This window comes from Lissotriton helveticus, chromosome 2_1, assembly GCF_964261635.1.
Source record: "Lissotriton helveticus chromosome 2_1, aLisHel1.1, whole genome shotgun sequence".
NCBI classification, from domain to species: domain Eukaryota; kingdom Metazoa; phylum Chordata; class Amphibia; order Caudata; family Salamandridae; genus Lissotriton; species Lissotriton helveticus.
This window is the reverse complement of record NC_136059.1, coordinates 1,911,298,909-1,911,320,794: the sequence shown is the minus strand read 5'-3', so window position 1 is coordinate 1,911,320,794 and position 21,886 is coordinate 1,911,298,909. Positions and strand designations below refer to the sequence as shown.

The following is a 21,886-nucleotide window of genomic DNA, read 5'->3' as shown; positions in this document are numbered from 1 at the left end:
GTAAGACCAGTACGGGGTCGGGGAGCGGCTTGGGCACGCCTCATGGAGGCAAGGCGGGAGGAAGTGGTTTGGGTGGTCGCCAGGTGTCGGTGGGGACGGATGCTGTGGGAGGGGATGAGGTGAGACTGGTGAAGGGTAGGTATGTGATGGATGCCGGTATGTGTACAGAAGCGGAAAGCGCGGCGTCGGTGAGTACTGGGACGGGCGTGGCGTCTGGCGGGTTGGCGGCGGCGAGCGCCGGGGCGAAGGGGAACTGCGAGGTACCGGTTGCGAGCGCAGCGTCGGGGAGTTCTGGGACGGACGTGGCGTCTGGCGGGTCGGCGGCGGCGAGCGCCGGGGCGAAGGAGAGCTGTGAGGTCCCGGTCAGGAAGCTGCCGTACATGGGGGTGGCGAAGCCGCTGGGGGCGCATTTGTCGATGGCGACTAGGGAAAAAATTTGGAATGGGGAGTATGTGGAAATTTTGAAGTTGCTGCACCGGGAATTGATGGCCAAGGAGGGGTCGAAGGAAGAAGAGCAGGAATTGGCGAGGCGGCCGAAAGTGCCGGTTACTATTGAGAATTGGTCGGCGGCTTTCTTGATATATGCGAGCGTGTACTGTGAAAAGTACCCTGACAGGGCAGTCGCGCTGTTCAAATACATGGACGTGGTGCGGCAGGCGCAAGTGACTTACGGGGGCAATGCTTGGTCGCACTACGACGAGGAGTTCCGGGCGCGCATGGCGTCGGACCCAGAGGCTAGGTGGGGGGAGTTGGATGCGGATCTGTATCAACAGACGATGAGTGGAGCGAAATTTGGCCGCACTATCTACACGGCCAGTGGTTTGCCATTGGCCCCCCCCCTTTTCGGCCCGCCCCACCCGTGGGGGGGTGGGACCGGGGGGTGCCGGGAGCAACCAAAGCGGGGGGGCCTGCTGGGATTTTAACAGGGGTTCCTGTCTCCGGCAGACGTGCAAATTTAGGCACGAGTGCTCCTTTTGTGGAAAACGCCACCCAGAGGCTCGATGCTGGGGACTTTGGGGAGGCCCCACGCAGGGTCAATACCCGGCTCCCGTGCCCGGCAGGGGAAGGGGGGGTAGAGGGGGAGCGAGTACCCTGGGAAAAGGCCCGTACACCGGTTAGGCTGGATCGGCTGGAACCTTTCTTGGAGGTTTATCCGCGGGCGGACGATGCGACGGTGCTGCGTCGGGGTTTCAGGGAGGGTTTCCGGTTGGGGTACGAGGGTCCGCGGATCGCTCGATGGGCGGAGAACCTGAAGTCCGTAAACGCACACAAGGGCATCGTCCGGGAGAAGCTCTTCAAGGAAGTGAAAGAGGGGAGGATGGTGGGACCCTTCGAGGTAGCGCCGTTGAAAGATCTGATCATTTCACCCATTGGAGTGGTCCCGAAGAAAGAGCAGGGTCAATTCCGCCTGATTCAACATCTCTGATGGCCGGAGGGCGCGTCGGTGAACGACTTTATCTCAGCAGAATTGGCGTCGGTGTCGTACTCGTCCGTGGACGTCGCAAGGAAGTTGGTGACGACGGCGGGGCAAAATGCGATGTAAAATCGGCATTCCGGTTGCTGCCGGTTCACCCAGATGATCATCAGTTGCTGGGGATACAGCTTGATGGAAAAATTTTTGTGGACAGAGCGCTTCCAATGGGGTGCTCCGTGTCGTGTGCCTTGTTCGAGCGATTCAGTTCTTTCTTGCAATGGGCTTTTTCCTGGCGCACAGGCTCTGAGGCGATTACGCATTACCTGGACGACTTCTTCCTGGTGGGCAGCCCCGGTTCAACGGACTGCCAGCAGCAGCTGAGCAGTTTTACGGACCTGATGCATTACCTGGGGGTTCCTTTGGCGCCAGAGAAGACACAGGGGCCCAGCACGGTGCTGTCGTTCCTCGGGATAGAGCTCGACTCAGCGGCCATGGAAGCACGCCTACCGGAAGACAAGCGGTCGGCGATGGTGGATTTGGTGAAGGGCATGTTGGCCAAGCGGAAGGTGTTGGTGCGAGAGGTGCAGGTGTTGCTGGGGCACTTGAATTTCGCGTGCCGCGTGGTGCGAGCGGGGCGGACCTTTTGTCGGCGGTTGGGATTGGCCTTGTCCGGTTTGTCGCTGCCTCATCACCACGTTCGGCTATCGGCGGGCACGAGAGAAGATCTGTGCATGTGGTTGACTTTGTTGGGGCGATTCAACGGTGTTCCCATGGCACCTCCGGAAGAGTGGGAGTGGGACGTGACAATGTCATCGGATGCGGCGGGAGTCGGAGGTTTCGGACTCTACTGGGCGGGCAGGTGGTGCGCGGAACCATGGCCGGAGCAGTGGCAGGCGGGGGGGAGAAGCATTGCTATCTTGGAATTGTTCCCGCTGGTGGTGGCTGTGACAGTGTGGGCGCGTGAGTTGGCGCACAGGCGCGTGTTGTTCAAGGTGGACAATATGTCGGTGGTGCAGGTGGTGAACCGGCAGTCTGCGAGGGAGCCACAGGTGCTAAAGCTGATGCGCGTGTTCGTGTTGAGGTGCCTGGAACACAATATCTTGTTTCGGGCGCAGCATGTGCCGGGAGTGGACAATGACATTGCGGATGCTTTGTCTCGTCAACAGTGGCAGAGGTTCCATGGGCTAGCCACGGAGGCGGCGGCGGTCAAGACGGAGGTGCCGGAGGAGATGTGGTTGGTGGGAGAGCGCGGGTCGTTCAATTGGTGAGGTCGTCCATGGCAGTGTCCACGTAGAGGAGTTAGGAACAGGCCTGGCTGGAGTTTCTGCGTTTTCGAGTGGTAAGGCAGTGGGACAGGTGGCGTCGGGAAGAGCAGGTGGTGCAATTCATGCTGGGGTTAATGGACAATGGTTTGGCGAGAGTGACCATTGCGGGTAAACTGGCGGGTTTGGCGTTCATGGGCAAGCTTTGGTGGGGCTATGCTCCTTCGGCGGGGGAATTGGGAGGGCGTCTTTTGGAGGGTTGGGAGAGAGAAAGAGGGGCTCGGGTGCGGCTGAGGCGGCCAATTACGGAGGTAATGTTGGAGGGACTGATGGGTCGCTTACCGGTAGTGTGCAGAGATCAGGAGGAGACGGTGCGGTTTTCCACATTGATGTCGTGGATGTATTTCGGGGCCTTTCGGGTGTCGGAGCTGGTGGGTCTGAAGGGGCGGGCTGGGCTGACGTGGGGGGAAGTGGAGTTCCGGGGAAGGGAGGTCGCGGTGCGGCTCCAACGCTCCAAGACTGATCAGCGAGGGAGGGGCACTTGGGTGTTACTGGGTCCGGGGGGAACAGAGGCGGTGTGTCGAGTGGAGTGGGGGAGACGGCTGGCGGCCGGAGGGGTGCAGGCTGGTGCGGAGGTTTTTGGTAGGAGCGAGGCGGGACGTGTGACGGCTGCGCAGTTGTTATGGGTCCTGCAGCACGCCCTGCGGTCTATGGGTGAGGATCCTAAAGAATTCGGGACGCATTCATTTCGCATCGGGGCGGCGACGGAGGCGGCGCGACGAGGCTGGGGGAAGGAGGACATAAAACGGTTAGGGCGCTGGAAATCGGATTGTTATAAGACGTACGTCAGGTTGCGAGGGGTAGTGGTGGACTAAGCTGGTGTGTGGACTTGCTGCTTACATGTGTCTCTTTGCAGGTGCGGTGGCGGGGCCTACAGCGGCAGCAGTGTCCATATACGTGGTGGGCCATTCTTTTGTAAAGAGAGCAGAGAAGGCCGAATGGGAAAAATACAGGAACCTTAACCTTGAATTGGATGAGCAGTTGTTTCGGTGTCACTGGAGAGGCAAAGGGGGTATGCGTTGGCACGAGTTGGTGCCGGTTTTGAATAACGTTGTACGGGGAGGGGTGTGCCCGGATGTTTTGGTGGTTCATCTGGGAGAAAACGACCTGGTGCAGTGTAAGGGATTGGCTCCGGTGAAACAGATGAGGAGGGATTTATTGGAGATCAAGAGGCAGTGGGCAGGGTGTTACGTCATCTGGTCGGAGTTTATACCTAGGAGATGTTGGAGGGGGGCAGAGAGGCCAGGGGCGATTGACAGAACTAGGAGGAAGATTAACAGGGAGATGCGGGCCTTTTGTGAGAAAGAAGGGATGGGTAGAATGGAGCACCCGGAACTGAAGTATGGAGCGGTATATTTTTTCTTGGAGGATGGGGTACATTTGTCCAGATATGGGATGGAGCTTTATGTCGTACAGTTGAAGGAAGCGTTGGACCGGGTGATAGGGGTGAAAAGGTATCCGAAGGTGCAGAGGTCCTAGGGGGGTGGTCGAAAGCGGTAAGGGCTTTCGAGTGGCGCTTTTCCCTAGTTATAATGGGGGGGGTAGGATAGGAGGAAGGAGCTTTACTGGTTGAAGGGGAGGGAGTGTACATATGGCAGATGTTAAAACAGTTGAGGCAGGCGTTTGGGTAACTGATAAGGATGTTTATGATGTTGTCGGGGAACTGTTTAGGGGTGGGGGTGGGGGGATTGGCAGGTATGTGTATATTTAGTTAGGCCTAGTTTTGTACGGCAAAGGCCAAGGCTGGGGTATGTTTTCAGGATGCACCTGTTTTCCAATAAAAGCGGCCTTTATCACACCTTATACCTGTGTCCGGTCGGTTCTTCCCCTCCCCGTCTCCTGATGGGCCCCAATGGGGCTTTGCGGGGGGTGGCCGACCGGAGGGAGGATCGCCCCCCCGGGGAATTTGGGGCTCCGGGAGGAAGGGGAGGGGAGGAGAATAAACGGGACACAGGAAGGGAAGTTGGGCTGGTTGGGCTGGGCGGCGGTTTTTGGGCTCTTTTTGGGCTGGGAGGGTTCATAAGCGGCCATTTTGGGTCACTGTGCACCATTTCATGGGACAGTGACCCAGCAGCCGGGGGAGCTCAGGGAATTTTGTCTCACCCTCCCTCCCTGGTGATGATGGGGGGGGGGGGGGGAGGGGTCCTCCCCCCTTTTTTCTGCTAACTAAGGTTGGGGGAATTCTCAAAAGGGTTTTTGTTGGTTGCAGGTGCCTTCTGTGGTAGGGTTGAAAAGTGTGTCGCTGGGAGCAGGTGCTGGAGGGTTGTTTATGTGGGATGGCGCTTTTCCCTAGTTATAATGGGGGGGGTAGGATAGGAGGAAGGAGCTTTACTGGTTGAAGGGGAGGGAGTGTACATATGGCAGATGTTAAAACAGTTGAGGCAGGCGTTTGGGTAACTGATAAGGATGTTTATGATGTTGTCGGGGAACTGTTTAGGGGTGGGGGTGGGGGGATTGGCAGGTATGTGTATATTTAGTTAGGCCTAGTTTTGTACGGCAAAGGCCAAGGCTGGGGTATGTTTTCAGGATGCACCTGTTTTCCAATAAAAGCGGCCTTTATCACACCTTATACCTGTGTCCGGTCGGTTCTTCCCCTCCCCGTCTCCCGATGGGCCCCAAACTGATCACACTTAAAGAACGGGCTTCAAAGTAGAAGAAAACGAGACAGTTACAAATGACACATTGTTCGAAGAATTCACACATACAAAGCCAGTGAAAATAATGGATTGCCTCCTGCAAGCAGGACACACAATTAACTTTTCAACACAACAATGGCGCAGTCTTTCTTCCATTTCCACTTACGTGGTGAAGGCCGGATTCACTTTGGCTCCAAGGTAGTAAGAATAGAGGATAAACATCCCAATCATGAAGGCGAGGAAGACCATGATGAAGAGCACCATGAATTTAAAAATGTCTTTCACCGTCCTTCCGAGGGAGATCTGCAGGGGTCCGAAGCTCTCGTTGGCGGGCAGGATGTAGGCGATGCGCGAGAAGCTAAGCACGACGGCAATTGCATAAAGGCCTTCCGATATGATCTGAGGATCGGACGGGACCCATTTATCTCTGGCTGCAGGAAATCAAATAAAAGGCAAGTAAGTGCGTAACCAACACAATGAACAGCCCGTCAAAGGCAGCGCTCGCGTTTCCTCCAGGATTAATGTTTGTGGAGAACAGAATCTTTTTTTTTTTTATTCTAATAAATGTTCTATCAGAAGCGTGGTCCAGTGTTAGCATTCTGCGTTTGCACGCTGAGAGCTGGATCTGAGTTTTTCATAAGTGAACAAGGAGTAACCGATCCAAATGCAATAGATAAAGAAATAAAAAATTAAGCATGAATGTATGCAAGGGTGAATGTGGCTTGTGGGACCCTGAAAAAATGCATACATGTATATGCATGGGCACGGTGTCTGATTACGTGAGGGTATCCGAGAACCTGAGGGTGTAAGACTCCCTACTCTTTCAAGATGGTACATTACAACACCAACTCTCAAGCTAGGACTATTGGCTTTGTCAATGGTTGTTAGTTGCATAAGATAAAAATGCAACTATTATGGCTTCCTTTTATAGTATATTGAAAATGCTTCAGTTCTGAAATTATGAGGCAGTGAAAGAACTACAACGAGACTCTTTGAAGGTTCCACAAAGGCAGTGAAGGATGGTACTGCAGCAGAGTTAAGATTCTTTTTTTCACTGCGTTTAAGGGCAAAAATGGAGAGGCTGATAGGGACCCTTCTCAGCACCTGCTTTATAGAACTGCAGGTGCTGAGCACCAGCAGGACCCCGCCCACTTAAAGCCCTGCTGAGAATATGTATATAATTGTACCATCTTAAAAGAGTAGGGAAAGTCCTGAGTGAATACATTGCTTTCATCACTGTATCTCTTTATTCGGTTTTAGTGATAACAAAGCATAACAGAACATTACAATGGAATGCCCATCAATCTCAAAGTCTTGTCTCAATCATGCAAGTAGTATACTTAAAGAAGCACACTACCCAATAAGTGAGACCCAGGAGTCGGTATATAACGGAATAGTCGCGTAAACTGATACCCAGTTAAACCGAAATGAGTCTAGGAAAGCCTCTCCGGTGGTAAGCAAGTACAAGTCAATCGTGGACTATTGCATGAGTCCTTTATGGGCACGTTCGTTGTGTGTGGGCGACTTGGTGTTGGAGGGGTCGGGGTAGTCCAGTTCCCCTTTGGGCGGCAAGATGGGCCAGGCCTTAGAGAGTAAATTTAAGTATGATGACCAAATTTGATATAGGTTTGCGCGGCAGTTATTTGTGGGTAAGTGGCACTTTGTGACACAGACTAGCACAACTGGCAGCATCCACTAACTTTTGTGCTAAAAACCACATCAAAAGCAGAGCCAAAACACTTTTCGATGTGGAGCACCAATGTCCTGTTAATTTAGGCAAGATGGGGATAATGGAGTGGGAACTGCGTAACTACCCATATGTTTTCATGCAGTCAGATGCACTAAAATAGCGTGATCTGGCCTTATGTGAAATCCTAGCGCTAAATGAAACTAAACGCAGACATGGTGGCAAATTCAATATTGTGTGATAGTACCACGTGTAACGTAATTTCCATGAAATTACACATTGTAAGCAGCAGTTTACCTACGGATATACCTGGAGTATGAATCTCATACAACACAGCACTGGCTTTCCTATGCAGCACAACACTTAGGGGCCGATTTTGAGGTTGGACGGACCTGAGTCCGTTCGACATCGATCTGGAACTGGAACCAACAGACCTCCTGTTGGTAGTCCATAACCAGCAATTAGGATGCCACCGAACACTGTTTGGTCGCACTCCTATACTTTACAATGGGAGCATGCATTCCGACCAGAATGCATGCTCTCATTGTAAAGAGCTGAGGTGCAGTTCATCCCTGCACCCCGTGGTTGGCACCTAGAGGTGCCTCCCACCGGGTGCAGGGATTAACAGGCAGGCACCATGGTTGCCCCCTCGGACACCATCTGGATGCCTTTCATCCATGGGTGCCCTACTGCGACTTCCCAGAGCCTTTCTGTTTTGTAAAGGCCGGCACAGAAAGGTTGTCGGAATCCTACACTGTAATCCCTTGGGCGGAAAGAACTTCCCTTGAGATTACAGGAGGTTTTCCAAATGGCAGACTGGCTCTCCGAGCTGTCGTAAGCCATTCGGAAATCGTGTTTAGATTAATTTCTGACCGACTCCATCAAAATAGGTCGGTCGAAAATGAATCCAAACGCAAGATTACAAGATTACAATGCCGTAAGGTCGTAGCCGTTTCCTACAGCACTGAATCAGCCCCTTAGTGTAGAGCTAAAACTGCTTTTTTCTGCATAAGTGCAGCCAATTACATCATTTGCTTGCATCTCAAACTAAGGGGCCTATTACGATTGCGGTTTTTCCACATCCTCCAGGCCGGCGGAAGCCACCGCCTGCCCGGAGGATGCGGAAAAACCGCAGTGGACCCACAAAAGACCCACCGCCACATTAGGATGGCTGGTGGGTCCTGGTTTCCGTCTGCAGCTTTTCCGCCGTGGTTGGCTTACAACCGCGGCGGAAAAGCTCTAATATGGTGGCGGTGTCTCTCAGACACCGCCAGCCATATTAGGATGGGCTTTAAAAAATGCTTTTCCACGGCGGGTTTTCCGCCGTGGAAAAGCATGTGGAAGTTCACTGCGGGGGCCCGTTGCCGGCCCCCTGGGTGAAGGGGGGGTGGGGGGGTGCACATGGGGGGTACCTATGCCGCTGGGGGGTGCCTGCCGCTTTCTGCATACAAATGCAATGTATGCATTTTTACCATTGCGGCGGGTGCAGGCCATGCGGAGGTTCCCTCCTCCTCTATGGTCGCGGACAATGGGCCCCTAAATATGGTGCTGTGCTATTTTCTACATTTGCGTGGCGTTTCACTCCAGATTATCATGGAGCTCTCAGTTGCAAGAACGTGTGTTTGGTGTGTATGCAAGAATATATATTTAAAGAATATCGTCTAACATAAATATAGTGTCCTAAATATAATTAACACAAATATTGTCCCATTGGGAGTAGATTTTCTTATTTAAACCCCATAGGGACAATATTTCGACTTCTATATTTCGGTTCTACAGTAAGTGTGATTGTGTTACTATGAATTAATATGAAGAAGAGTGACTGTGTATGAGTGTGTAGAAGAAAAAGGCATCGGAAGAGTAAGGGTTTATGAAAGCTGAGGCACTCAGGACGATGGATGTGTATATATCTGTGATGGTGTGCAACAGTACAGTTTGATTTATTATGCCCTTGGAAAGTCACGAGTAGGAATCAATGTCTCAGTGAATTGTATGCATTTTTGTGAGGTGGTGCTCAGCGCGTAACTATGAGTCAGTGCTTCCGTCTGTGAGTATGCTAATGGGTGGTACTGTGAGGGGAAGTATTGCCATTTGACTGGACACATGTTTATATGATGACTGTGGGGCACTGAGCCCCAGGGCAGGATTCCCTATGTCGCTTGAGGGGGACTTTGATTGTGTTTTTTATACATTATTTTAACTGCTGTTCTTAGACTTGTTGTATTGAGATGATCATGAAATGTGTATTAAATCATGTTTTTTATCTTTGTATTGTACTTTGATGGCTGTGTTTCTTCACCGAAATGAAGCATTATGTGATCTGACTGGACACATGGCTAAGTTAATTTATCTTAAATGCATGATCTGCGCATGTGCACGGTGAAGATTTTCGAGACGCAAGCAATATATTGTCCTAGATACATTTTTTACATTAAAATGACCAGAAATGCCTAGAAGCAAAAAAAACCCTATCCTCAGACTATCTTCTCGTCTCTAGAATACATACAAATGATATGCCGGTGGTCAACTGAATCATGTTAGAGACTGCACAGACTGCTATCTTCTAACTCACATTGTCATTTGCATCTTGTATGGTAAACTGATTTATCTTGCTCTGTATACATGAACTAGCACCTCGTCCCCACGTTGTCCGGGTATGAATTGCTGCCGGCCAGTAGTATATTGTTTTGTAGGATTTCGTTTTGATAGCATTTCTTATCTGTGACAGGCCTGTGAAACTCTCCGATTCACAGTGCACTGCTGATGCACTTAAGAGTGCGCGTTCGGTAGTGTGTGAACTCGAGTTTCCCTACTTTATTTTTCCTTGCAATATTATATAGCGTGAACTCGACAGCATGGCATGGGCACAATTTACATTACAGAAGAACACATTCATTTGTGGTAGGCACGGGGAGACAAAGTGATTTGCCTGGAATCACAGGCTGTTGAGCTGATACCGAGATTCGAACGTAGCTCCCCAGCTCTAAAGTTCGCAATTCTAGAACTTGTGGCGGGAGGTGTGTCTAAAAGTGTATGTCGGCGCTGGCCATCAATGAGAGAGACCTGTGCATTTTTCAAATGGGAGGTGAAAAAATATGAGTATGTTGCTGGAGATGTGGGCCGCCGTGCCACCAATGTACTTACCGGGGGAGGGTAAACACCCATTATTCCGCAACTTTCCTTCCGCATACCATCACTCCGCATACTTTCATTCTGAAAGTACCATGACTCCGCAATGCCATTATAACGCATGGCATTACATTTTATATGCTTTTACCACGCATACATTTACAACGAAATTCGTTGTAAATGCATGAATGGTAAAAGCATGTTTTTTTTTAATGTTTGGATAAGGTAAGTATGGGTATAGGGGTATACGTTTTGGGGTACTGAGGTATATGTTTTGGGGTGTTTGGGTATTTTAAGGGTTCAGATATAGTTTGGGGTTAAAGGGGTAGTTTTAGGGTTTAGGGATAGGTATGGGTTTTGGGGTACAGGGGTATTTTTAGGGTTCAGGGCTAGGTTTGGGTTTTGGGGTATATGGGTATTTTTAGGGTTCAGGGGTAGGTTTGGGTTTTGGGCTACAGGGGTATTTTAAGGGTTCAGGGCTAGGTTTGGGTTTTGGTGTACAGGGGTATTTTTAGGGTTCAGGGCTAGGTTTGGGTTTTGGGGTATAGGGGTATTTTTAGGGTTCAGGGGTAGGTTTGGGTTTTGGGGTACAGGGGTATTTTAAGGGTTCAGGGCTAGGTTTGGGTTTTGGGGTACAGGGGTATTTTTAGGGTTCAGGGGTAGGATTGGGTTTTGAGGTACAGGGGTATTTATAGGGTTCAGGGCTAGGTTTGGGTTTTGGGGTACAGGGATATTTTTAGGGTTTAGGGATAGGTTTGGGTTTTGGGGAACAGGGTATATTTATAGGGTTAAGATGGGTTAGTGTTTAAGGGTGTTGGGGTATTTTAAGGAGTAAGGGTGGGTTATGATTATGGGGTGCAGGGTTATTTAAAGGGAGCATGGTGGGATTAGCACACGATATGAGACATGGCATGAAGGGCAGAGCGTACCACACGCCCCCAGCGTTTGTCACGCCCCAGCACATGCCCACAGCACAACGCAGACACGCCCACAAGGGACTACTTTGCTGGCACGGTTCTTTTACCTTTTAAATGTATATGGTGGGCGTCTGCATAGCCTATGTCCTTCTGCTGCAACTGCCCTTCCCAACGCTGTATTGGGTGTTGTGATTGGTGCTGTGGTTCCTGAGATTACCCACCTCAAAGGTTTGGGCCCTCTCTTTATTATATTAGTATAGATAACTCAGGCCCCTCTGACGTGCAATATCAAATAAAACTATAATGTTGTAACAGATTCATGGTCAAAGCAATGCCAGGTAATCCTTGATATGGCCAGCAGTAATGGGGAGAACAAGGGGTGCCATATTTCCTCTTCAAGCCCCTACTGTAGTCATTGTACTGGGGGTGACAAGGAAAGTTGCAAAATTACTCCACCCTGGTTCTCACATATTTTAAGTTTAAAATCTTTAAATATTTCCTTTGTGAAAATGGAGTATTGCAGAAAACCTTCAACTGCCTTGATATCTTATACCTGTGGGCACAGATATATGACTTTCTTTTCACAAATGAAAGAACGGGTTCAAATCTTCTGCTAGCCACGGATTTAGTGGAACCTGATATGTTCCCAGTTTGCATATAGTTAGCGCATGCACAGGTGCTCTTGGCTGGGCTTACCGAACGTAAAGTATTCAATTTCTGGTGGCAGCGTGACCATGGAGAGGTCGCTTTCCTGTATGTGTTTGTCGACATACTGCTGTGCTTTGGTGGCTTGAACAAATGCAAAAAGTCGGGCTGTGAAGGCAGCAATGAATATGGACAGCATCCCGAAATCCAATACATTCCATAACTGTAGGATGTACTCCCGTGGTCCCTCCAACCAGAGCTCCTTGCACTCTGACCACATCATCCCTGAAAGGCATAATAACAAGGTATTAGATTGCTTCACGCGGTATCCTGGATCGAGCTGGCAGGCGGCCATACTCAGAAATGTTTATTTAAAACTATCTCCTTGTAGTAGGGCAAAAGTACAGTAAGATACCCAATCTCTGAATACATATACAGATTCATACTAGCATTATTTGCCCACTCTCAGTGGTATATCAACAGCACTCCTTCTCCTCCATCTCAGGCATGGCCAACTCAATATTTCCTGACTAGAGGTCATCTTTTTCAGAAATACTTATGCCTACTCTTGGCAATGAATGGTAAGCGGTAAAGCTCAACTCCTCATACAAGCAGGTATGGGAAGGAATATGGGAATGGTTTCCTCCTGTGTCTCTCTCGGGTCTGCCTAATAGAACAGGCTCCAAGACATGGATATCTTTGGGGAATTTGTCTGCTGGTGACTCGAGGTTAAGTGCCTGGTCATCCACCCCTTGCGTACCCTCGGATTCGGGTCTTCCTGTCAAGAACTGGATCTACTCAGCAACTGGCAGACTTAAAGTCTTTCCTGGTTTTGACCTCACCTATCTCTTTTCAAAGGCAGTGAGATAAATGATGGACTAGAGAGAGGTGGCAGGCGCAAGGAAGGCTAGGCAACTGGCAAACCCAAGGGCCCACACTATCTGTAGGTTACCACGAAAGCTGGCCAGAGGCGCTCTTCAAAGTACATTATAATTAGAGTCTACGGTTTTATGATATATATTTTTGGGAAATTTCCATCTCTACCCATATTTCTTTTTTTTTCTCACTTCCATAGTATTTATCCATTATCTAATTTTTGGTGGTTGAAACAAATGAACCGCAACCAGTATATTTCCACATCTTTTTAATTAATAATTGTATTTACTTTCATGTCCACTGCGCTAAGTAGTTATACACAATAAAGCAATGCACACACCTGAAAATATTAAAAAGTAGTACCCTTGCAGCTTCATATGGTTCATTTGGAAATTGCATTCCGTCTTTAAGTCCACATAGTGTCAAAATAGCAGAGGCTATTGGACTACACACCTCATGCCTGAATTTTTGAAAGACTCTGAAAAAACAAATTTCTATATTTTTCTGTTGTTTAAAGCTTCAGACGGGAAGATATATTTATGCGTAGAAATCAGTAGACACCCATAACCGGTGGACTTAATTCTAATGAAATAACTTCTTATGCACTGCACTATGGGCCCACCACCGGTAGTGGAAGCCCTGTACTTACTCAAATTGTAGCTGTATTTTACTAGCCAATCAGAGGAGGGCGTATTTTTCTACATCCACGGGCCCCCTGACACCACTGCTACACTATTGGATACTGTAAATGCCTCTCTGGTCTTTCAAAATATGCCTGGTGTGCAAACTGTCCTGGAGATGCACAATGTGGAAAGTCGACCACAACATTTTAAATTAAGGATTTAAGCACATCAGATTGATTGCCAGTATTAACGCAGACATGTTACATCACAGCTTCTGCTACAAAAAAATGGCTCCTGAAACAATTATTTAAAAAAATGCAGACAGCTGTAATGCACCTGTGAACTCCTCATTGATTTCTTTGCTCTGGTTTTCTGAAACGGATTCTTGTTGGACATGAAGTAAGTGAATGTTCTCATTTAGACAAGAACACAAAGAAAGCAACCCCCCCCCCCATCCATGGAGAGAATATACTGTATAACTGAATTTTAGACGGGCTGTACAAACAGTTCTGCAAGAACAGCACGCAGTTAATCTCCGCCAACACATCATACATTTTTAAGTGTGTGCTGTGAACTTGCAATATGGTCTGTTTGACCCCAGAGCCACAGCCAATGCTACACTTGGAGAATCTGCTGCCTCGCGCTCGCTCCCTTTGATTGAAGTGGAAGTCACATACTCATTCAGGGGCCGTGAAGGGAGGTAAGAATTTGTGCTACTGTTGAGAAGCAAAGCTTAGCTTATCTTTCAGTACTTTACTGATTAAATTGTTTTCTTCTCTGCAATTTAATTAAAATAACTGGAAACTGGAAGGAACTTCCAAGTATATTATATATATAAATATGTATTATATGTATCCATTTATATTGTCGCTGTGTAGTTATAGTTAGGGAATAGATTTTTTTGTTTTGCTAATGACTGCCTCAATTTGACAAATGTTCCGAAAACTTTCCCAAAACATGGTTCATTCACCTCAGCTCCTTCCTCAAACTTTTTGGGTGATCCGTCAAGCAGGGGCTGAGAAAAAAAGAGGGAGGGGTGTGTGTGTGTCTAAAAACATGTTTTCTCCTTGCAGTTTCCCATTGAACTTTAGCCGACGCTGCAGTCAAAACGGCTGAACGAAGTACACCAAAATGTGGCAGAAAGCTAGATCTTAACTTAGATCCAGAAAACAAACATTTTCTGATTTGGTGGAATTCCTTCTGCTGTTTCAGCAAAATCAATCTTCAAAATGTATACATATATAGCAAAGTGGTTCTATCACGAAATTACTCAGTGAAAAAAAGGTTAAAAAAAGTATTCTGATTGGCTGCTCCCACTGGACTGGGACTAGTCTTGTGCGACAGAGCACTATGATTCATTGGCTGCAACATGAAGAAAAATGTTGCGGCCGGGCCACCATTTTAGGACTTCCAAGTTTTTGTGTGTGTGGGGGGTTGGGCGTCCTTGATGGACCACCCCTGGGGTTAAAATGCGGAATATATTTTTTCTGCAATGCTGCTGACGCGCAGTACTCTGTGCCCCCTGCAAACATTTGCAGGAGTACAGCGAGATTACGGTGGGACCAATAAAAAAATTTGGGTTAGTGTCCATTGATGTTGTGTGATCATCGGGGGTGTTGGACAGCAATGGGAGTTTGGATCCCTGTGTGGCTTTGGCATTGTGGTGAGGCCGCAAATGGCTGAAGCACACACTTGGCGAGGGTTGGTCAACCACAGGGGTTGGCTGCTCTGCCACATGCTGCAGACAGGCAAGGACCAAAGGCCCGGTGTGGCGGTGGGTTGAGTGCCTGTGGGGGATTAAGCACAGGGTCTAGCCGCAGGACAGGCCCTGTGCCCAACACCCGCTGTGCAAGCCCAAAGGCCGTAAGCTGCAGAGGATATGGATAGATAGGTATGGTAATAAAATCTTACTTCATGTTAAAAAACAACATAGAAATTCACTGAAAAAACTAAAGGTAAAGTGAAAGTATAGTGTGGTGAAAAAGTCTGGTAAAAGTACCATTTTAAACCCCCAAAAAACACTGACATTTTCCAGTTATAGTTAACTGGATTAATATTACCTGCACACTTGCCATGCACTGCCTATGACCTCAGATATTAAATCATTCATGACATATTCTATGATATGTTTGATAACATCACTGATGACATTTGAAGTGACACTGTGCATGGCAAGTGCACAAATTACAGTTACGTCAGTAAACTATAACTGGTGAATTTCAGTGTTTTTTTTTAGTTTAAAATGTTAATTTTTAACAGACATTTTCACCTAACTATAATGTCACTTTAACCTTTGTTTTCTGCAGTGAATTTCTGAGTTGTTAAAATGTGAAGTAAGATCATTTTACCATATGTGATGTAACATGTGAGGTCTTATATGAGGTCATTAACAGTGCACGGCTAGTGTGCAAGTTTTAGGTAATAGTTATTTAATTTTTTTAATGTAAAGCAAGATATTTTTACAATACCTAACTATAAGGTCACTTTAACTTTATATTTTTCATTGAATTTGTAGGTTCATTTTAAATGTAAAGTAATATGGTATTATAGTCCACTGCAGAGGGCTATCCCGTTTGTTAAAGTCCCTGAACCCGAGCTATAGGGAGAGGGCCTTTAATAAGTGATACAGCTCGAGGGAGAAGGGCTATAAGGCTATTAGAACATCCCACCCACTTAGGGTAGAACGTTCTAAATTAAAAAGGCAAACATTGCAATGTTGGAGCTACATGATTATTCCAGCTATTATAAGCCCAGAGCTACTCCATTGTCTTCAGTGGAGCTTTCAACATTCCAATGTTCTAATATACCATAGAACCCGAAGTAGCGGGCAACAGCTTTGAACAAACATTGGAATGTTGATGCTCCGGGCTTGCACCAAGCATTGGAAACCTGGAGCACTCCATTGTCTTCAATGGAGCGCTCAACATTCCAATGTTCTAATACAATTTTCATCTCCCATAGAAAGCCGATCCCTCGCCTGTGGCAAGGACCTGCATTCAACTTCCCATGGGCGGCCAACACCACTTGTTTTTTAAATTGTTTTTTGATCTTGTCCGACACTTGGAGTAAGCGGGGGTTGCGCTGGCTACTGCGAGAGTCCTCTGGGATCACAGGGACCTGCATCCGACTTCCCATGGGAGGCCAACCCCACTTGTTTTATAAATAATTTTTTGATCTTGTCCGACACTTGGAGTAAGCGGGGGTTGCGCTGGCTGCCGTGAGAGTCCTCTGGGATCACAGCATATAAAAAAACATTTTTAGAAAATTTGGTACTGGGGCACAAGGTCTATGGATGTGAGTCCTCTTGTCCTGTAATGGCAGCACCGACATATCTCTTTATGTTGTGAGCAGACAATCTTAGCAAAAGCTCAAGTGAGACGCATGGAAGTGATGCTGCTGATAGGATAAATGCTCCCTTGGCCAATCAGATGGCCCTATTATTTGAAATTGCATGCCCAACTGTTCAGATATCTATAAATTTTGAACCTTAACTTCTCAAAAATTACTGAACAGAGTTAACCCACATCATAAAAAGTACGCTTTCCGGGTATAGAGGTATAGATCCAGCTTTGTGCCGCATTTGGTGTAATTTCATCCTGCTTTTGTGGCTTGAATGCAGTCTAAAATTCCCAATGTTTTCTCCCCCCCCCCCCACCTCCCCTTTATGGGTCACCCAGAAACTTTCCAGGGGGGAGCTGAGGTAGGTGAACTGTTTTGGGAACGTTTTGTGAAGATTCGTCACATAGACCCAAAGTTATTAGTGAAAGAAAAAACACTTCCTATGGAAAATCTGACCTAACTGTAACTACAGAGTGGTGACAGGATTTGGGCCAACTCTTCTCTATGCCTTACAACATAATTAGGTCTTGGCAAGGAGGGTACACAGTCATGCCATAGTCTGTTTGAAACTGTCTGATCACCAACATGAACAAAACAAGAGTGTTTTCTGACATACATGTATACTAAAGTATTTTGAATTGCCCACAGAGTGGAGAAGTGTGGCTCACTGGTTAGAGGAGGCAGACCTGGAAGCAGAGGTCAGCCCGGGACCAGGGTTCAATTCCCGGCTCGGCAGGGTCTTGAGTCCTAAAATGTCCATGGACTCGACAATTCTCGCTCCGGTGCCTACTCGATTCACGGGTTCACACTCTGCGACTCTGGGCAATAGCTTGCTTAATCTCCACAACGGCCCCTCGCGGCGGGATGCCTGGCTTTCACCTTGCGGATACCCTGCCGGGGTTATCTCACAGGGGAATACCAGGACGGGTTCCCTAAGCAAGCGCTTAGAAACCGCTCGGTGATTTGCGCTATATAAATTCCTGTACATTTACACATTTACATTAAATGCACATTTTACCTGTAATTTTGGATCGATGTTTTAAATGACATACTCAAGATCTGCATGGTGATATAAATGAAATATTGCAGATATTCCTAGGTCATATAAAAGAAACATAACAGATCAAGCAAAGTGATGTAGGGAAATATTGCATGAATCACTGTACAGTAATGTTTTTAATTTTCCCAGTTTTTTATCATAGGGATACTCCACAGTCAGGACAGAGATTTCCATATGGTAAAGTGTAGGGGAAAAAAAATTAGGTAACTCAAAAATAAATATTAACACTATTTTTAGGATAAATAGTAATACAAATTCATTTTATATATTTTAAAATTAGTTTAGTTTTATTTTAAGAAAATATTGTTATATTAATTTTGAAAATGTAATCAGGGCATTAAAATATTTTTAAATCAAATAATAAATATGTACTATTTTTATATATTTTTACATTACATCTATTTTTATTTTTAACTCTTTTAAATATTTTGATTTAACAATATTTCCCATGGGGTTTTATTTTAATTCCCTGTTCCATTATTTTCTATGGGCGGGTGTTGCCGTACCAATGGTTGGCCAAGTGTGGTGCTGGATTTATTACTAATGTTTTAATAATAACTTACACTCACAATTTGATAATAAGTAAAAAGTAGTGAATTTACTTAAAAGTGCAAATTACTCAACCGTTGGATGGGGATCGAACCCATGATACGTTGGTCTGATATGATACAATGATTCCTATGTACCTCATGAGATCTTGGCTGTTTTTAGTTGTTGTTGTAAAAGCATTAAGAAATAAATGCAAAAAGCATGAAGAAACGAAAAAAAGTGTAAATTACCCAAAAGTGTAAGTTACCTTTGTGAATCTGACCCAAAATGTTTGTGCCCAGATCTGTTGTTGCACTGATATTTTCCATTTTCTCCAGTCACTTGGGCCATTGGTACAGTCCTATCTCTGTGTTATACTTTTCAGTCAGCAGTACAATAAAAATTACTTCCCTAACTGTGCAAAACTGAAGCAGAATGGTCAAGCAAAGCACTCATACATCATAAACAGAATTGTGATTCACTGAAACTGAGATGCTTGGGAATGGCTAATAAATGGGCACTAGACTATAGATTTGTCCAGGATGTCATCAGGCACTCCTAAGCTATGGAAGGATAGGTTGGACAGTATTTTGTAAAGGGCAGCATACTTACCAACTACCCACACCATGATCAACATCTCCGTCCAGGTGAAACGGGTCGTTTTCACCCTGAACACTTGCTTTGGGTACTCAATCACAGTGACATTCGGCAGGGTTTTGATGCCTTCGAACCGATCTGAGGCATTGAACACCAGGAGGCACAGGAAAATAATGAATGATGCAGCATGAGCGACGAACTTCATGAAGGGACTTCGGAGCACCTTTCCAAGCTGTAACAATAGAACATACAATGTTCATGAACTTTCCCAACACATGTATTCGTTTACAAGACTCATGCTAACACAATTTGCGCAAGTAGGCCAATACCATGCAAGATGATCTCCCAATTTTCAGGCCAATTTAAAAATCTCATGAATGTAGTGCTGATATCAATGTTGAGCGATGATTCCCAGATTCTGGAGCCTAGAACTCTACAATGAATAATACTGAGAGTTCCTGCTAATCAGACTTTTGAGTAACTGCAAGATTCATAGCACTTCCTTTGAGCCATTTCTACATGAGGAAAGACAGACACAAACAGGATGCTCAGATCTTTAAATAATAATGAACCAGACACACCATTGCTAACCCATCACAAAATGACCAATGTTAACCCTGACAGGCATTATTTAGACCGATGCTGGAGGCAGCAGGTTATGCTATTGCTGAAGTGTAAGACTGACATCGATAGAGATAAAATATCCAGTATACACTAAGCAAGCCGGGCATATTGGGCGTGACCTTGAAAGAATTTGTAGACTTTAGATTTCCTTGCATGTGGCTATCTTCTGTTTATTTGATTTAGGAACTTCCAATTTTATGCAAGTAAAACCTAACATTTGCAAAAATTGCGGGTTTGGAACAGGGGTGTAATGTAAATGATAGTAAGCTGATGCTCTGCTAGTACGCATTATTTTATAAACTATCTCCAAGCAATTTTAAATCAAAAATAAACTGTACAATTAACCTGCCCAGGCTTAACTTACTGGTAAGAAAGAGGCCACATTTTACAAACTCTGCTGTATTTTGTCACCTTGCATGAATATATATAGTTATATAAATAATTCATATATTCCTCCCATTCCTGCTCCAGATGTAGAAGAACAGTACCGATACACTACAGAATCCTAAGGCACTTATTTATTCAAACAACATCGTTTGCCAAGTAACGCATTTTGACTGAAAACCGGCCTTTTTCAAACTTGGCAGGTGCCATTTGAAACACACCATTTATACATTGTAGCAATGCCCACGGTATATAGACATAAAGGAAATATGTCAATATCGCTGCCCTCCACATGGAATACATAAATGGCTTAATAACTTAATTGATGAAAATTTAACAAGCACAACAACCTGCAGGTATGATAAATCATATAACTTACAAAAGCAACATTTTCAGTAGAAAGGATCTCCAGTAAAATACTTAAGACCAGTGTCAGATCCTCGCTGCTTTTAAATCCCAACAGCTCCCCAAATACCATTCCTGCACAATGTCAAAATTGCAAACGAACATGGCAGGAGTACAGCATATGTTTAAGCATTTTTCAACAAAGGGAAGGCATCATATCTCCCAACAGTACTTGAAGCAACAGCTATCAAAATAACATTGTCATACTTCCCAAGGGACACCAAGCAACAGCACTGCAATCAGAAGGAAAGAGAGAGTATATACACAAAATACTGATATTCTCCTCAATAACCTTGTTACTTTCATTGTACGTGTATTTACTGAGTCTCGTACCGGAGACCTTCAGAATGCTGGTCCCCACACGCACAGTCTCAGCCATGCTCACGTATTCTCACTGGGCACATCACCTCCTTACACAGTCAACTCTGGGGGCCAAGAAGCATTCCTAGTACTTTCTGTAAGTCCTACATAGTCTGATTTCTGAGAGCTGGTCAGAGGATCTGCCCCCTTTCACCGCCCCTCTGCAAACACCATTACTATTCTAAAATCCATCACTGAAAAAAACAAAGGTTAGAGGGACGTTATAGTTAGGCTCAAGTTTCACTCGCACAAAACCAGTGAAATTCAGCAGTTACAGAGCTAACTATAGCTCGTGCCTCTTCAATGCATGGCTTATGACCTCACATATTACATCACTCATGACTTGGTTAGTGACATCACTGATAACATCAGTGATGACGTCACTGATGACATCATCTGCAAAATCACTAACACCCCTCTCACACCCCCAGATAACCTTTCATACACCCACTCCCACACAACCATTTACAAACCCACTCACAGACCCATACCATTACTCACACACCCACTTACTGATTCATAGCTCAACACACACATCAACTCACTCACCCATAAAGCCACTCATACATCCACTCACTAATACAGCCACTCAAACACTGAGTCAGTCACCTATAGAGCTACTCACACACCTACTCGCTCACCCATACGGTCAATCACACAGCCACTTACTCATAGTGTTACACACGCACCCACTTGCTTATACAGATACTAACAGTACTCACTCACCTACACATTTACTGACACAATCACACACTCACCCATACAGCCACATAGGTCACTCCTATACCCCATCACTCACCTATTTTGTTTTTCACATATCCAGTTACTCACCCATATACCACTGACAAATCCACTCACCCACACAGCTATACACACTCACTCACCCATATAGCCCCTCACTCACACACACACACATACACCCCCACCCCCCACACACACATACAAACCCATACAGCCACTGACTTACCCATTCACTCATCTATACAGGCAGTCACACACAACCTCACCCACCCACACAGACCTAGATACCCATACAGGTACTCAGACAGCCAATCAGTCAACCATACAGCCACTCACGGACTCACACACACACACATGCGGCTACTTAGACACCAACTTACAGACTGATACAAACATTCACACAACCAGTCACTCACCCATACACTCACTGAGACACTTAATTACTCACTTATACAGTCAGTCACTCACCCCTTGCATCATCCATACAGGCACGCACACACCCACTGATTCAACAATACACCTTGGTATATATATTTAACACCGATAAACTTTTTTAAAACACCCACAGTCACTAGATGATGTCATTTGAGATGTCATGA

The 21,886-nt window shown here is 46.2% G+C and overlaps 1 protein-coding gene and 1 long non-coding RNA gene across 3 annotated transcripts in view; one reads left to right on the top strand and one right to left on the bottom strand.

The window, feature by feature from the left end:
* TRPC3 (transient receptor potential cation channel subfamily C member 3) overlaps nucleotides 1-21,886 on the bottom strand; it is a 697,537-nt gene that overhangs the window by 95,172 nt on the left and 580,479 nt on the right. Inside the window, exons 5-7 of the mRNA XM_078676843.1 lie at nucleotides 18,789-19,005; nucleotides 11,802-12,035; nucleotides 5,539-5,803 (exon numbers count right to left, since the gene is read on the bottom strand). Of these exons, the coding sequence (XP_078532969.1) occupies nucleotides 5,539-5,803; nucleotides 11,802-12,035; nucleotides 18,789-19,005 (716 nt within the window). The remainder of the gene's footprint in view (nucleotides 1-5,538; nucleotides 5,804-11,801; nucleotides 12,036-18,788; nucleotides 19,006-21,886) is intronic.
* Nucleotides 1-21,886, top strand: part of LOC144818937 (uncharacterized) — a 324,952-nt gene that overhangs the window by 111,488 nt on the left and 191,578 nt on the right. The window lies entirely within an intron of this gene.